This window comes from Lathyrus oleraceus, chromosome 1 (assembly GCF_024323335.1).
Source record: "Lathyrus oleraceus cultivar Zhongwan6 chromosome 1, CAAS_Psat_ZW6_1.0, whole genome shotgun sequence".
Classification (NCBI taxonomy): domain Eukaryota; kingdom Viridiplantae; phylum Streptophyta; class Magnoliopsida; order Fabales; family Fabaceae; genus Lathyrus; species Lathyrus oleraceus.
Genome location: NC_066579.1, coordinates 440,868,751 through 440,887,450, shown reverse-complemented (window position 1 = coordinate 440,887,450; position 18,700 = coordinate 440,868,751). Strand labels below are relative to the sequence as shown.

Genomic DNA, 18,700 nt, shown 5'->3' with positions numbered 1-18,700 from the left:
TATTATGGGTTAAACGTTTCGTGCATGAATTAGGCAACAGAAATAGAAGTATGTCATACATTGTGATAGTCAAAACACAATTCGTTTTAACAAGAATTTGAGTTCTCACTCGAGGTCAAGGCGCATTGATGTGAGATATCTCTAGATACACGATATATTAAAATCCAAACAATTACAACTTGAAAAAATTCATATCGTTGAAATAGTTTAAATATGATGATCAAGACCTTACCTAAAAAAAATATGAGTTATGCATGTTAGTTGTTGGACTACTGAAACCCTAAATCAAAATCAAAAGGGAGAGATTGTTGATTTTTCCTCTATAGCCATTATTCACTACTTTGTGTTAATATAAAAGTCACTCTTATTTTATTTTAACATAACACATCAATAACAAACTTTAATAACAACATATTTGAAATAATTTTTTTTGAGAGAAAAGTAAAAAAATATTTTAATTATCTATTTGTAGAATGTGAACTGAAACCTCGTTAACCGGATGAAATTAAGTTTACATCAATTTCTCAGTTTGATAACAAATATAACAAAATATACAAATATATATATGCAACAAATAAAATCATTGCTATAATATTTCTAGCACTTAAAACAAACTAATAATGTAATTTTCATTCTGTCAAAATGAAGACAACAAACTGTCCAAGTAATCAACTCCCAAGTCCTGAAATACAAAAACATCATTTTCCAACATTTCTTCCAACCCTGCCATCTTCTTTGTTGCAGGCTCTTCAATATTCATCACATCAACAAACCCTCTCTTCCTAGAATCCAATAACCTTTCACTGTTTGTGTTTGTATTTGTAACTCTCTCTATTGGGAAGTTAAGACATGCTTTTGAACCTCTAATTCTCAAAGCAGCTTTATCATAAGCTAAAGCAGCTTCTTCAGCTTTATCAAATGTACCAAGCCAAACTCTTGCACCTTTCTTTGAAGAATCTCTTATCTCAGCTGCATATTTACCCCATGGCCTTCTCCTTACTCCTCTATAATGTTTTTCATCTATTTTTCTCTCTTTTCTCACGACAACATCTTCTACTTTTTTCTTTGAATCACCAACACTTTCATTTTTTTCCATGCTTTTGTTGCTAGAAAAATCTTCTGTATTGCTTAAAACTTCTTCCCAAAAATCAGCTCCCATTGATATCCATCTTCCTAAGCTTGGCAACCTTTGAAGAATTTCAACTGATCCACATCCACTACCTCTTTCACCAAGATTAGGCAAATCTTCCCATGTGCTAGACTTAGAACATTCTCCATTTCCATTTCTTCTTCCATCATCATTGCTTGTAATTTTAGCCCAAACATTCTCAAGAATAGTCTCTTCAGTAGTTGCATGATGATTATTATTATTATTACTATTTTGAACGTGAATATTCTCCATGTTGGTATAAACACATAAATGAAGAGGTAAAGAAATATATATCATGAGTGAAGTTATATAAAGCGATAGATATAGTGTGAAGGGTATTTGACAGCTAAGGTTTTGCTTTAATGTGATTAAATGAGTTGGAAACTTGTGTATTAATACATTGACCAGCTAGGTTTATGGAGGATTTCATGATTTTTCAACACTAAGATATGTTTATAAAATGATATGAGGACATTATTTTATTGTTTAGCTTTTGACTTGTGTACTTGTTCAATCATTTGGATATTTATCTCTCATGTAGATTTTGCATATTCTATGAGTTGAATTGAAATAAATTAAATTCTCAAATACATTGATACATGCAACATTATGAAGCAAGAGGAGACGTGAAGGATTCGAAAGATGGTATGAGCTGAGGATTTGGTTGCTTTCTGTTGGATGGGAGTCATCAATATATAATTATATCAGAACAAAACTAATTTAATGTAACTTAAGTTTATCAAATTCGGTTGCCTAATTTTTATTACTAGCTTGGATCATTTTGCTCAACGTAAGGTACTATAGTTTTCGTAACTTGTAAGAACTCCATGACATCATTTGAAAATCACACAGAATATAACAATGGATAGTTAAACTACTATAGTTATTTGATTTATTTATGTTTATATTTAAAACTTATTAAAGTGTTTGTCGAAATTAGAAACTATACGATTTCAAGGTTAGTTGATACGTTTAAAAATATCGGGGGAGTATTGATTTCTATTTTATGTGGTGATTAGGTGAACTTCTAAGAAGATTGATTTGTTGGATGTTGAAAAGCAAATGTGAGTTGTGTTGAGAAACAAATGTGAGTTCTAAGTCTCACATTGTTTAGAAAAGTGGATGTTGGACACTTTATAAGTAAGATGGTCCATACACCTATCACTTTAAGATTTTTGATGAGTATATGGTGTCTCTCACTTGTTTGGGTGAGTCTTTGACCTTTAGGGAAGTGTTTGACTTCATATGTATGATTCCTAGGGATGACAATGGACAGGGTTCCCCGTACCCGAGTCCATACCCTAGGAGTGACAATTGACAGGGTTCCCGTACCCGAGTCCATACCCTGTTGAATGCCAAAGTTAGCGCTCTCGTACATGTGTCATATGAGTATGTAAGTACCCATACCCGTACTCGCTACCCGCATTCCTATTAAAAATAAATAGATCAATTATTAAATATCATTTGATTTTATGTTTTTAAAAATATTAAAAAGTTTTCAAATAATTTATTGTTGAAATAAACAAAGACTTATATTAAAAACGTAATGGTTTAACATTGATATACTTTTTAAAATTGTTAGACATACATTTTTATATAATAATATAAATTAAAATATACAAATATAAATGAAGATACATAAATATATATTGTGCGGGTATGAGGCGGGGTGGGTACCAAAGTGCCCATACCCGCTTATTTAATTTTGCGGGTGACCGTTGGAGATGAGTCAAATTGCCATCCTTAATGATTCCCCTTCATAATGACCAATCAGTGGGATCAAAGTCATGGTTCAAGTAAGAGATCGACTCCTTATGTCGAAATTCTTCCTGACATAGTGGTCAGGCGGCGTGTTCTGTTGAATTGTCCATGACGAGATAAGGGTGTCTCTCAACGGTGGTACAAGCACATGGATGAAAGAGTTTCCGCTTAAGGGAGAGTATAGTGGATGCACTCACACTTTATGAGGAGATTGTTGAGAAACAAATGTGAGTTCTAAGTCCCACATTGTTTAGAAAAGTGGAGGTTGAGAATTTTATAAGTACGAGCGAAAGACTCATTCAAACAAGTGAGAGAGACACCACATATTCTAAGTCTCACATTGTTTAGAAAAGTGAGTGAAAACTTAATAAGAAAGATTTAAACTTCCACTTTCGTTTCTTCATCCGGGTATATCTCATAGTCCTGACTTTGGATACTCCATCATATTATCCTTTATTTTATCAAATCTTAGCAAATGACTACTTTACGTGTTCGTCTTCACTATAGTTTATGTTTCAAAATCTGTTTATCTATTATTGTTTATGTTTCATCATGTTTGCACTTTCTTCCTGTTTCATTATGCAATTCTAACTCATTCGACTAATCAAAATAACCAACCCAAACATTAGAAATTTTATTAAGTCCAAAATTTCACAAATATCTCTTGATCTTTGACTAGGATTCGACTGAGAACTGTCAAACCCTCTTTCGACATGTCAAAGTCATCAGATCGACCTACGATCTTGATTGACCATATTCGACTTCAGACTTCACCATAACATGTCCTTGTGTCTTCCATACCATTAATATCTATCTCGAAAATCCAAGATGACATCATATACTTTTGACTTCCTATGTATGTAATGATTTTTCTCCTTCATTGATCAATTTGTAATTAAGCATGTAACAATAACACTAAGCTTAGACTTATATCATGACTTGATAACAATACCATGAACCCATTCCAAATATAGACAAGTTGACGTGAAGGAATACACAAGGAGAATCATTTTCTTGGAGCTAAAGAAAGGTGGATTTGATCAAGGAAGTGATATATATATTAATATTAATTATTATTATTATTCAAAAACAAGCCACACGGTTGGGACTTTAATAATAAAAGGATTAAAGAGGATTCTTATTGAAGCAAAATGTGAACGTGTACGAAATGCGGCGCTGCGTCCGTGACAAAAATCGGATTGGAAACTTGTATATTGACTTGGCAAATTTCAAATTGCGTCGTTTCAAATCAAGATCTCAATAGAACATATTTTTTATTGTCTTAGTAAGTTTTGAAATGGAGAGTTTAGAGGGGGAAATTATAAAGTATAAAAGAGTTTGCGAGGAAAGTGTTTTCGATAAATACTTATTTTCAAATTTTTTAATGACAATTTATTGAAGAAGAAAAAAGGGGACATATAATTTAACCCTTATCGTTTAAATTTTTTCAAAAACACAATTGTTTGTATTATTGTAGCTTAACATATATACATTTTTGATAATTGTGCAATTGTTTGTTAATTATTTAATTATATTTTGTTTTTAATTTTATTTCATCTTGAAAAGAAAACAACTCATAAATGTGTTTACCAATTCATTTAATTTGTTTTAGTGACCATATCAATTTTAATGCTTTATCTTAAATGTAGTATTTTATTTTGTTTTTGGTAATTAATTATATTTAAAAATATATTATTTTTTTATTTGTATTTTAAATATTTTTTTAATCAACAATTTTATTTTAGAAGAATAGATGTTAAATAATATATTAGATAATACTAACATATGCCTATTAAGAAATTTAAAAATGAAAATTTTGTATTAAAAAAGACAATGAAAAATTTATTATCAAATTTTAATTAAAATAATACAGAATTTTTTTATTTTTAAAAAATACATTTAATTCTTAATATACGCTCTAATAGCACATATTTGCATTACCAAATATATTAACAATTAATGGCACATGTTTGCATTACCAAATATATTAGTAACAATTAAGTTTTATTGTTTTGATATATTTTTCATTTAAGTTCAATTTATAATTATTTTACTGTATTTCTATTTTATTTATTTTTAGAATAGTTTTAACTTAAAATTTTGAATTGAAAAATTAAATAAAAAAAAGATTAGTTGAAATTTTTAGATAAAAAAATTAGATTTATAGTTGCTTTAGAAAATAATAAATGAAAACAATTACTATTATAAAATAAATAATTATATATTAAAAAATAAAATTAAGCAAAAATATAATAATAATTTTAATAAAATAATATATAAATGTTTCATTTGCCTCGGGCCTCAATATGTATTCGGCCGACACTGCTTGAATTTAAATGAGCGTATAGCTTGTTGAATATTATTCCATTTAATTAAAAATTATTAAGAGATAATATTCACATTAAAAAATGCACAAATAGCTAGCATTGATTCCGTCTCAAGCCAAATATTTCTCCAATTCTTCTAGTTAGCATATTTGATAGCAAACATGATTTCACGCAATAAAGTTTAGAAGGAGGTGCAAACTCCAATCTTAACTGAAAAAACTCTAAAAAATGTTCCTAAATTATTCCTAAATATACCACCACAAGTTGATATTTTAGGATTTCCTCTTGAAGCTTCATTCGTGTTGCACTTAATTCAATTATGACTTGGAAAATACCAATTAACTTTTATGATTCTAGGTACGAGAGAAGGTCGACATTTGATGTCAAAGCATTTAATATTTGTAAAGTCGTGAATTGAATAGGACTTGTGCTACATGAAAGAAGTAGATGTCATATAGACCAATTGTTTAACATAAAGAATGTGTCTATCAAAGTAAATTTTACCATTTTGAAACCTTATGTCATTCTTGTGTGCCAAGTTTTCCAAATAATTATTATGATAAGAGTTATGATCAGATTCTAAACTTGAGAGTGCAAACTTCTACCAACAAGTTTGAATAAACTTTTGCAACTAGTTCTATCAATGTTCATGTCAATCAATATCTTCATTTAATGCCAGAAAAGTATAGTGTACATGCATCTAAGAAATAAATGGTATGTACTTTCCACATCATGATTGTAGAACGGGCACGTAGAAACCATATGCATTCCCCTCGAATCAGGTTGTCTTCTGTTGTAATAACATTATGCATTAGTTTTCAAGTCACTAATGACTTAGCAGGTGGTATGTAGGGATCACAAATGAATTTTGTCCGAAAAGCCTCAATGTGATTCCTCTTGATACAATCGTAGGCATTTCAAAAGATAGATCACCATTTGCAGATCTTGTTCAAATGAATTTATGAATAGTATTATTATCAAATGAAAATACTGGGTGTAAATCTTTAATTTTGTATCCCAATCAATTGTCAGTCCATATTCTCATTACTAACCTTCCATCTACTATGTTCCTCTATAAAAGAAAATGAATGCTTAATGCTAGATCATAGTGAAGAAGAAATGTGATACATGATTGACTTTTTGTGTCTGAAGTATCTACTAATAAGCATAGAAGACCATTAATTATTGATAGTCAACAACTTCTAAAAAAGAGATAAACAACCATGTTGTTTATTGTCTTAATATCTCTCAGACCAAGATCTCTTTTAGACAAAGGTGGGAAAATAACTTTCTAATATGTACTAATCAGCTTTCTATTATCTATGTTACCTATGCACATAAAATTTATAATGCAAGAATCTAGTTTGTTAATAAGATTGATTGGAAATTCATAAATTCTAAGAATATACAAGAGCATGGTTTGTATGATTGACTGGACAAATTAAGCTCCGACCATCATATAAATAAGGTGCCATTTTCAAGTAGTTAGCTTGACCAATACTCTATCTGCTATGATATGAAGATGATGAGTTTTTTTGCTTGTCGTTAAATATAGGAATTCCATTATACTTAAAAGGTGTATGTTCCATAGTGAATCCAATCATATTTGTAATGCGTCTCATCCTAGATCTAGAAGTACCTCTACCATAAAGTCCAAATTTAGTTGGACTGATGTGTTGACCATATTCTTGAAGGAGATGGTTAATGACTTAAACATTTTTCCTGGTAGCTTTGAAAAATATCATAAGGAAATCTATAAAAAAAAAGCATGGCTATGAATGGTTGTCTTACCAAGTGATATGCGTTTCAACTTACCATGATCAACCAACATAGATAATTGCCTACTAAGTGACTCTTCATCAATGCAAAAGAGCAAGGGAGACAAAGGATCTCCTTGCCTAACTCCTTTAGAGAAATAAAAAAATCATGCAAATTTCCCATTTTTCATAATTTATAGTTTGACTGAGTGTAGAATGGTAAGAATTCAATCACAAATTTTTTGATCAAAATCAAATTGAAAAAGAACATTAACAACATATTGTCACTCTAAAGTATCAATTTTTTCTTTCTAATTTCTATCTTCAAATCCCTACTAGCTTCAAATGTTTCTTATACAACATATTAATGACTTCTAAAGTAATCTCAATATACTCATAAATATTTTTGCCCCTAATGAAGACTTTTTGGTGTTTCTGAAACTATTTTTGAAGTTAAGATAGACAACCTGTCTGTAATGATAAAACTAATCTTCATTACAGTTGTATATGCAAGTAATTGTCATGTGATTCAAAGATAATTATGGAATGGACATACCAATCTTCAACAAACTAGTCTTGACCTTTGGTGCATGCTAGATGATTTCACTGCAATTATTGGGTGTATACATGCGTTTTCGACGCCATGAGATTTGGTATGTAGAATGGGTCTTTCGACAAATGACAACATGGGATAAACGGTTTGGTTGATAAGTGTTGTTTGACACTTCGACAAAATTGAAGCTTCGACATTTCGACAAGATATCTGCAAATGGACAGGCACCTTTGACAGACATGGAGGATGTTGTAGTCTTTCGACCATTCGACAAAGTCTGGAGAGAGATGTCATTTCGACGTAAAGTGTAAATATTCAAATTCAGAAGAGTTGTGACGTTTGGCAGAAGACGCGTGGAAGCATCTGGCAAAAAGAAGAAAGCCATGTGTCACAGTTTTAGGATTTGGTCGTTAGTAACAGTTATGTTATTTGTATATAAATAGGGTAGTTGTTATCGAAAAAAGGTGTGAAAATTTACTTGTACAAAATTCCTGAAAATACTCAAAGTACCCGTGTGAGAGAAAAGAGTCATATTTGGAACATGTATGTGTAAACAAACACCAAATTCCTTCAAAGTTTATTTTATAAAGTTTAAAGTTCTTTGCAAATTCCTGTTATGTTTTCCAGTCAATTATCTTTTTGCACTTTCTTTTCGACACTTTATGTTTTCGTCAATTACTTTCTGCCATTTATCTTATCTTGTCAAATTTACATCTGTTTAAACGTTTTAATCAACATCTTTCGACATAAAATATTTAGAGAACCAAAAATGAAAGATATGAAAGTTGTTCTAGATATCTTCAAAGTCATCTAGATCTGCACATGTCCTAGGATTTGTGTGGTTGATCCTGCAAGTAACCAAATTCTACAAGTTTTGGTAAACCAGAGGTTGTTCGCCAAAATTCACAGCGAACATTGGGTCCCTTGAGAAATTTGATAGATGCCCTCCAAACAAAACCCCCACTTGGAAAATAAAAATGAGCTTATGCATCTTGACACTAATGACAACTATTACACTCAGACTATTGAGAGGAAATGTGGTGCTTACTTTTCTGTTAGGCTTGACAAAGCCATTTGTAATCAAAGTTGGATAGCTAATTGGAACATAATAAATTGTTTCACTTTGATCAAGAACCACTTAAACCATTACCCTATTTGTATCCATTGTGACAAAGGTAGGTTTAATTGAGTTAGGTTATTCAAATTTCTAAAAGTTTGGACTCTAGATGATAGATGTAGATAAGTGATTGTTTATAATTAGAATACTAGTGTGGTTGTTTGACCTATGTTTGTTTTATCTGCTAAGTTGAGATCTCTTAAACCTATTCTTAAGAAATGGAACAAAGAGACATTTTGTAAAATTCATATTAAAGTCACTCAAGCTATTGATGAAGTTAACATGATACAAAGGTAGATTAATCATGCAGATTACAATGGTGATCTTGGATTGGAGGGAAAATTATCAACTTCTGATAGATAAGGCATTGCATATGCATGGCCAGTTTTGGAGGAACAGGGTAAGGAATAAGTGGTTTAAGAATGAAGATAGAAATAAAAAAAAATTACAATACACTCAAATTAAGATATGATAGAAACAAAATCACTAGATTGAGGCATGATAATATATTTTTAGAGGAAGGCATTGAATTAAATAATCATGTTATTAACTTCTATAAAAATTTGTTTAACTCAAAAAATAATTGCAATTATACTAATATGGTGGAGAAAACTATCCCACTACATATAACTCACGCGAATAATAAATATTTCACTAGAATGCCTCATGCCAAGGAAATTAAGAATTCAATACACAATATGGATGGTAATTCTATTGTAGGAACTAATGGTTTTGGGGGACTTTTTTCCAATCCTATTGGGCTATAGTAGGGCTTGATGTGATCAATTGAAAGAATCAATTGCTTGAACAAAAGGTTGAATTATTTCTAATCTCATTTCAGTCGATGTGACTTTGATACCTAAACAATATGATCCATACTCTATAGAGCAATACATACCTCTTTCATAATATAAAATTTCTCTAATATGGATAATATAAAACATGTTAATAAATAAATGCTTTAATGCTTGATTTATTGGTGATTTTTCTTGCTGGCTATTATCGTTAGTATTTAGAATCTGAGTACGTACATGCATGTGTTCAGACTCTAATTTAAAAAAAATTAGACTATTTTCATTTTTTTTATTTGTTACTGTGGTAATTTTTTGATGTCAAATAATCAAATTTGTTCTTTTTTTCTTCCGATTTTAGTCATGAATAAGAATATTGTTGAGAGATGTGTTAATGGATAAGAGGCTCAATCATTGCTTCAACCATTTCCTTGTATTAAACCTATAAGAACTTCATTGCCTCGTTTTAGAGGACTAATTTTAAATACAAATAAATGATGTGTTTATGACAACTAATAAAAAGTTGTAAACTCAATAAAAATCATATTACAAGTGAATAAATTTCTTAAGAAAGAGTAGTGATAAAAGCACTTGTGAGTATGTATTGTTCTTTTGCTAATATAACAGTGAAATGCAAATCACTAAAGATGATTCATAATGTTGCTGAAAAATGTGTTCACTAATTAGGTAATCTTGAAACTTTGAAGTTCATTTTTTATATATGGATCTTGAATATTTGATTTTAAAAATTACCTAACCATTGAGGAAAGAACCGTTGGGTTTTGTATTATCCTCGTATTGACACAATTGTTATGATGTGATTGTTGGAAAATGTTCCCTATGGCTTGAATGATTGGTGATATAGCACATCAGATCAATATTTATCTAGGCACATGTGGTTACTTTGAATTTGGTGGAAATTATCATGTATGTCTGTAGGTATATGTAATCATATTTATCTTGAGATCTAGGTGATCAACCTTGTTGATTTTACCATGCATAATTTCTCTACATGGACGCAGATGATGATGACTTTGATTAGGTGCAAATGATCATTTCCTCTTTTTCATGTGGATGATAAAAAATTATTCTACACATAAAAACAAACATGTTAGAGTATCAATTATTCTTTATTATATTTTTCTAATCAAAATTGCAAATTAAAGGTTATTATTCTTCAAACCATTTTTTATTCAACAAATGATAAGTGGCGTATCCCTCTAGTTTGTTTGCTTCCTTTACTTCTCTAAATAAGAAAGCTTAACAAATCATAATTCCATTATATCTGACCAAATGTCTTATACTTATTTAAATTTTGACAACTTTTCATTAAAAAGTGTATTTCTTTTTCATTAACCAAGTGGCCAAAACATTTCTTGGTCTAAAATAATCTAGAATCAACACTCTTTTAGGTTTGATATGTGGATATAAACGGTGGAAGGTTCATGGTCTAATCGATAGGCTCTAAAACCATATTAAAATTAGATTTTATCCTAACTCATTCCTTCAAAACCGACTTGTAAGATGGGGGTGTCACTCTATATAAACTCTTTAGGAGATTTGTGTCTAACCAATGTGACACTTAGAATATTACCAATACTTCTAGTTTGGATATTAATGCATAATAAGCTCCCAATAGACAAGAACCTAACCTCCATTAAAGCAAAAGAGAAGATGATAAAGATGAAGAATGTATAGAATATAGAGAGATAAAAAAAATTTATGTAACTAACTTTCAACTCAATTTCTCAAATTAGAATTTTGTTGCAAATGTAACTAACATTGGGTTTAAATACAATCAACCAAATGAAACTCAAACTCAAATGAAATGCAAACTGAAACTTAACTTGAATCTGAATTACATTTCAACACCATCCCTTAATTTATATTAAAGTTTAAAAATCAACAACACCAATTTCATCCCTCAAATTGATGAAGTGTTTAGTTTCGAACGCATTGGTCAGCACATCTGCAAGTTGCTTATGAATGCTGAGATGAACAACCTCAAGTACTCCGTTCTGAATCTGATTGCGTAGAAAATGGTATTTAGTATCAATGTTCTTACTTCTTCCATATAACACTAGATTCTTAGCAAGACTTATGGCAAATTTGTTGTGAATTATCAATATTTCTAGTTTGCTCACTTTAAACTTCAATTCATGTAACAAATTTATCAGCCAAATAGCCTGACAAGATGACAAAGCACCAACTATGTATTTAACTTCATGGCTTGACAATGTAACCACCAGTCTCTTCATGGAGCACAAATAAACGGGAGCTCCTAGATACATGAACAAGTACCTTGTAATACTCCTTATGTTCAGTTTGTCCCCACACCAGTCAGAGTCTAAATAGCATATCAGCTTAACATCTTCTGACACTCCAGATGAAAACAAAATTCCATGCCTCAAAGTCCCTTTTACATACCTCAGAATCTTGAGTGCAGCTTGGTAATGTGACACCCTTGGTTTACTCATAAACCTACTCACCATTCCAATTGCATAATATATGTAAGGCCTAGTGTTACACAGATATCTGAGACAGCTAACCAACTGTTTGAAGTTTGTAGCATCTACATCCTCACCATTAGCATCAAAATTCAGCTTATGATTTGTCTCAACAGGTGTGACTTTACAATTCATCAGTTGAAATCTCTTCAGCAACTCAACTTCATACTTTAGTTGGTGCACAATGATTCCCTTTTCAGAGTGGAGAATCTCCATTCATAGAAAATATACCATGCTTCCAAGTTCAGTCATATCAAATGCATTCATCAGCACCTTTTTGAACTTGTTTATCTCATAAGTGCAACTTCGTGTCAGAAGTATGTCATCCACATAAAGACACACCATAATCACATTGCCATCAGAAGTATGTTGCACATACACACCATATTCCATTTCACGTTTCTTGAATCCCATATTCTTGAAAAATGAACCAATTTTCATATTCGAAACCCTTGGAGCTTGTTTCAGCCTGTACAGGGCTTTATGCAGCTTGTACACCATTTATTCCTTGTTCTTTTTCACAAATCCAGGAGGTTGTAATACAAAAACTTCTTCTTGCAATCGACCATTCAGAAAAGATGAGTTTACATCTAAATGTACCATAAGCTAATTCATATTTGTAGTTATAGAAATAACCAACCTTATGGTTTCATATCTAGCTACAGGTTCAAACACTTCAAAGTAGTCTAAACCAGACTTTTGTAGGAATCCTATAGCTACTAATCTTGATTTATGATTGGAAACGGAACCATCTGGATTCATTTTTATCTTGAAAACCCATCTAACACTGATGGTTTTCTTGTTCTGAGGTAGAATAGTCAATTCCCATGTCTTGTTTCTTTCAATGGCCTTAAGTTCTTCCTTCACAACCTTCAACCACATTTTCTTCTTGAGAGCCCCATTAATGCTGATAGGTTCAGATTCCACCATCATGGTACTCTGTATGACTTTCCCATCAAAGTGAATCTCGATATCATGCGGAAACTCAAAGTCTGCAAGTCTCCTTGGTATCTGTCTAACTCTATATGGCCTTTGGAACTGTGCAAGTTCACCTTCAGAAGCAAGACCATCTTCAGAAGCTCTACCTTCAGAAGTTCCACCTTCAGGAGCAGGACGACTTTCAGAGGTTGGATCGCCTTCAGAGGTTGGGTTATCTTTAGAGTCAGGTCCACCATCAGAGTCAAAGTCACCTTCAGATTCTGACTCACCTTTAGAGTCAAAATCTCCTTCAGAGTCAAAGTCACTTGACTCACCTTCAGAGTCAGAGTCATCTTCAGATTCAGATTCACCTTCAGAGGCAGAATCTCCTTCAGATGCAAAATCATACTCTAGTGTTGACACTGCACTAGAGTTGGATTGAGACTTGGTCAAATCCCATATTTATGATTCTTTCACTATGACATCTATGTTGACTTCAACTTTTTTGGTGACTGGGTAATAGAGCTTATATGCACATGTATAGTGGTAACCTATAAGAAACATGACTCTGCTTCTGTCATCTAATTTCCTTCTAGTAGCATCTGGTATATGTTTGTAACATACAAAACCAAACACCATAAAATCACTGACACTTTGCTTAATCCTAGTCTATTTCTCAATAGGAACTACTTCCTTTAACTTTTTTATTGGACATCTATTGAACACATATATAGATGTCGAAATTGTTTCACCCCATAATGTGTGAGGTAGATTCTTCTCCTTCAACATGCTTCTTGTCACGTTAAGCATGGTCTTACTTATCCTTTTAGCAAGACCATTATGTTATGGAGTATATGGAGCAGTCACCTCATGCTCAACACCATATTCCTCACATAACTTATTGAACTCTATTGAATTGAACCGACCTCTATCATCGGCTCTAAGGATCTTAAATCTTTGTCCACTTTGATTTTCAGCCTTCAGTTTGAACTTCTTGAACTCAACAAACACCTCATATTTGAACTTGATGAGTGCTACCCATGTCATTCTTGTGAACTCATCCACAAATAATACAAAGCACTTGTTTCCTCCAAGTGAAGGTACTTCAAATGGCCCATGTACATCAGAATGCACCACACCCAAAGCATGAGTTTCTCTTTGAGGCATTTCTTGTGAGAATGCCAATCTTGATTGCTTGCCTCTTATGCATATATCACATGATTTCTCTGGTGCGGCAATCTTAGGAATTCCATGTACTAGATTCTTTGAACTCAGATACCATAAGCTTATATAGTTCAGATGCCCCAATTCTTGTGCAACAACTCACTTTCACCTTCAACACTTCTTGCAATAAGGCATTTAGTGCCTGTTGTTGCAACATTCACCTTGAATGTTCTGTTTTTTCCCATTTCACACTACATAATCAACTTCTGATTATAGTCATACAACTTCAAGAGACTGTACTTCATGGTTACTGAAAAACCATTTTTCAATCAGTTGACCTACACTCATCAGATTGCTATTCATGCAAAGAACATGCCATACACCCTTAATCATTACAGTTTTTCCATTGTTCAATTTCACTATGACATTTCCCATTCCTTTAGCATTCAACTACTCATCATCAACACATTTAATCTTGGTCTTTCTATCATAGTCAAAATCAACCAGCCATTGTTTGTTTCCATTTTGGTGATTTGAGCAACCAATGTCCATATACCACAAGAGAGGAAGATGAAGATGAAGAATGCAGAGAATAGAGATAGAGAAGAAAAATTTATGTAACTAACTTTCAACTCAATTTCTCAAATTGGAATTCTGTTGCAAATGCAACTAACATTAGAGCATTTAACTTGTCACCCTCACAATTAAATCTGGCACCCCCACATATTTTCATAATTTCCAAAGTGTTCATGGATAAATTTGAATCAAAAGTTTGAATGAAAATTCTGTTAGTTCATTCAAAATTTCCGGAATCAGGCCAAATTTTCTAGTGTTCATTTTTATATTCCCGCTATGAAATTTTTATCAGTTTTTTTTAAAAAGTATTGTAGTTTATCGGAAATTTTCAATAGTGAAAAAAATACTGTTTCAAAAAATTCCGGAATTTCTTAAAAAAAAAAATCGTTGACTTTTTACCATAATTTTAAAAAAAATCCGATATTTTTTTTAAAACTTCTAGTATTTTTTAAAAATTACAGTAAACACAATAAAAAATCCCAAAATTCTTATTTTAGTAAAAACAATCACAATGTGGAGTGTTAAGTTTAATTGAGAGGATGACAAATTAATTCCTCTTAACATTGAATTTAAAAATATAATCACTCAAATGAAACTCAAACAAACTCAAATAAAATGCAAACCGAATCTTAATTTAAATTTATGTTTCAAACAATTTTAACTAATCTTTATCTTTAACCGGATCCACTATATCATCCTCCACACTTTCTTAGTATCATCGTCGTCTTTTTCAAGGTCTTTGAACATCTAATCATATCTAAGTTTCACTTATAATCTCAAATAATCGCATCATCCATTAGAATGATTATGTTTGTTATAATAATATATAAAGAGAATAATTTATTTTGCTTTAGCCTATTTTTTTATTATTTTTACCATTATTTTATTGTATAATTTATTAAAATTATTATTATTAATTTTCACATAACCTCTTATTATTATTTTTCATATATTTAATTTTTTAAAATTCATATTTAAACAAAAAATATTATTTATATTTTCATTGATACGTATTAAAAAAAACGGACAGATGAACATGTGTATATCCGTCTAGACACTATTAAATAATAATTCTAAAAGATATCTAAACTTTCACTCTTATACTTTTAGTTGATGATGTTGTTTCCATAATGGACTCTTGTAAAAGATATTTAATAGTCATATATAACAAAATAATTACAAATATATATATATATATATATATATATATATATATATATATATATATATATATATATATATATATATATATATATATATATATATATATATATATATATATATATATATATATGAACCAAAAAACTTGTTATTGGGCGATTGAAATAACTTGATTGATATTTGCTAATTAAGCTAAATAAATGCAAGTTGTTGTAAAATTAATTTAAAATAAATAAATAAATTCCTATTTTGATAAAATAAATTTATCAATAAAACATACAAATTATAGTAATGCATATATATTAATGTTATTTATTTATTGAAATAGATAATATACGATAAAAAATGCATAAGAAAGTAGATGTGTTTGCTATCTTATGTCAAACAAAACGTGGAAGGTAGGTAATGTATGTTGAGAGTACTTATTTTTGTTTTAAATTTAGAAAAGGATAAAGACATAAATAAGTAGAGGGATAAATTGTGAGAAAAATATCAGTCATAAACTCAAATGTAGGGATGTAATGCTTTGGGCATAACATTATAGTATTCGTTTTCATATTCGATTATATCCGAGTTTTAAAAAAAATTATATATTCGAACTCATATCTGTATGGATGTCAATTTCTGTACTCATATTCATATTTTGTGAGTACTTAAGTATTCATATCTGCATTCATTATCTGCATTTTTAATAAAAATAAAAAGATCAATTAAATATCAAATATTTTAAATTTTTATATTGATATTTAAAAAAACTCAAGATTTTATTGTTGAATTATAAAATAAACAAATATTTATATTAAAATGTGTGATACTTTATATTAATATTTATAAAAAATGATAAATATATGTATTTTTATATAATAATATAAATGATATATAAATATATTGTGTAAGTATGAGATATGTTGGATACTAAGGAACTTGTACTCATAACTATATTCATTTATTTTAATGGATATTTATTCGTGTCTATGCTTGAATCTATTTTATTTATTTTTATCCTTTGTGAATATATTTTTTGGATACCAATGGGCCAAATTAATACTTTAATAGTAAAAATTATAAATCAATGTTATGAATTTGTGTACTAATCATAAACACTTACTCTTCCGATTCTTAAAATAATAACTAGTGTACTAAATTAATACTTCCAAATATCTTATTTAAATTCTGCGCGATTCTTAAAAAAATAATTAGATATGTTAATTTTAATAATAAAAGATTAAAATATTTTTATTTATTATAGTTAATGAAATAGTTAAAAAGAGTGAAAATTAATAATAACTCATGGACACAAGTTAAAAAATAAATATATAAAAAAATTTCTTAAAATTTTTTATTTGTAGAATTTTTAACATGTATCCTTGGAACACAAGTTAACATTATCTATTAAATATTATGTATAAAAAAATGGTGGACAGCTAAAAAAATTATTGTAAAACATTTATTAACACACATTGTAACAAAAATAGGTAAACAATTAAACACAAATTGAGAAATTTTTATACTACAGTTAAGAAACACTTAAATTTGCCATTGCCATTTCTTTGCATTAATTTTATTTGAAAGTAGTAGTACTGTAATATGAAAATGTGATTATGGTGAACTTGAGAGTTCATTTCATTATTTCCAATCATAAATTTTACGTTTTGTACTTCTAAGTTTTATATTTGAGAAACGGTAGTAAAAAAAACTATTTTTCTTATTTGTTTATAGAAATAATTAAAAATTAAAAATAAAGTGCAAACAAAACAAGATAATAGTATTAATTTTTATAATCACAAATGAAACTAGAAATCTATATGTAACAGACATAAGGAACGTGTTTCATGAACTCCTGCGTCCATATATTGGAGAAATAGGAGTATGCATAAACTCTTTCAAGAAAGGTGTATGCATAAATATACAAAGTAAGTTTTGATGTGGACAGCTTTGCATTTAGTTGGCTGTTGATATTTGATTCGACCATATTAAGCCCTTTAGAAGAGAATGAGCTAGGGACTCACTTTAGAGTACATTTAACTTATGAGTATATTTGTTGTAGAAAGAAGGTGATAGTAAGTTTATGTTTAAATTATTCGGTGTAAACCAAATCTTACATTGGTTAAATATAGAGTTCGGTCGTCTTTAACGGTGTGTAAGACGTACTATCGCATATAACTTAAAATTCGTCATATTGTCCGCAAATCCTAAATCAACTAACAGATATCGATATTGTTAGATTGGACGTCATCACTGAGATTCGACCCTTAGTACTCACGGTTATGTGTGTGAATTTTTAGTGGTTATTATCCATCAATTCGTTTACAAATTTTAAAAAAAATTATCACACTTTAAACTGTAATTAATGTAGTAGAATGTCTATACTATCCGGTTATTTTGTTACTGTTGGAAATTATGAACAATAATTGTCATGGGTGTGTTCCAATATGACAAAAATGGACAAATGAGTTAATGACAATAAATGCATTACAAATAGTCTCACATAGAAAGTGGAGTTAACTTTAAAAGTATTTATAAAGACCTTAAAACATTAAACTCACTAAAGGAGACAAAGAGGATAAGGTATCACATGGACATATGTGGTGGTCTTAAGCACTATGTCACTTGTCACATCCAAACAATCTCTCACTGATGTTACAACCGGCGACTCCGGCTCTGGGACCGGGTTCGAGGGTGTGGGCATAAAGGCGGTGGTGTCGGCTTGTAGGCGACACTTGAGCACCCCTCGCCGATGTCACCACCGTCGACACCGACTCCAGCTCCTGAGTATTCTTGTTTTCCAACTCTAAGACAACACAGAGAATGCTTGAAATACCTTTAAGGAAAGTGACTTCATTCACGATTCAGACCTGGATCCATTTAATCTTACCGAAATATCTAACAGTTACTTGTCTTATCGCTTTCATCTGTGT

General features: G+C 30.3%; 1 protein-coding gene across 1 annotated transcript; it reads right to left on the bottom strand.

Moving 5' to 3' along the window:
- Nucleotides 1–532: 532 nt before the first annotated feature.
- On the bottom strand, nucleotides 533–1,402 carry LOC127115897 (ethylene-response factor C3). The gene has a single exon (XM_051047316.1). It carries the CDS (start codon nucleotides 1,400–1,402, stop codon nucleotides 638–640), a length of 765 nt encoding a protein of 254 aa, XP_050903273.1. The 3' UTR covers nucleotides 533–637.
- Between the last annotated feature and the right edge of the window lie 17,298 nt (nucleotides 1,403–18,700).

Bases quoted from the DNA above. Each gene is read 5' to 3' on its own strand.
- LOC127115897 (XM_051047316.1), bottom strand. From the start codon at position 1,402: ATGGAGAATATTCACGTTCAAAATAGTAATAATAATAATAATCATCAT.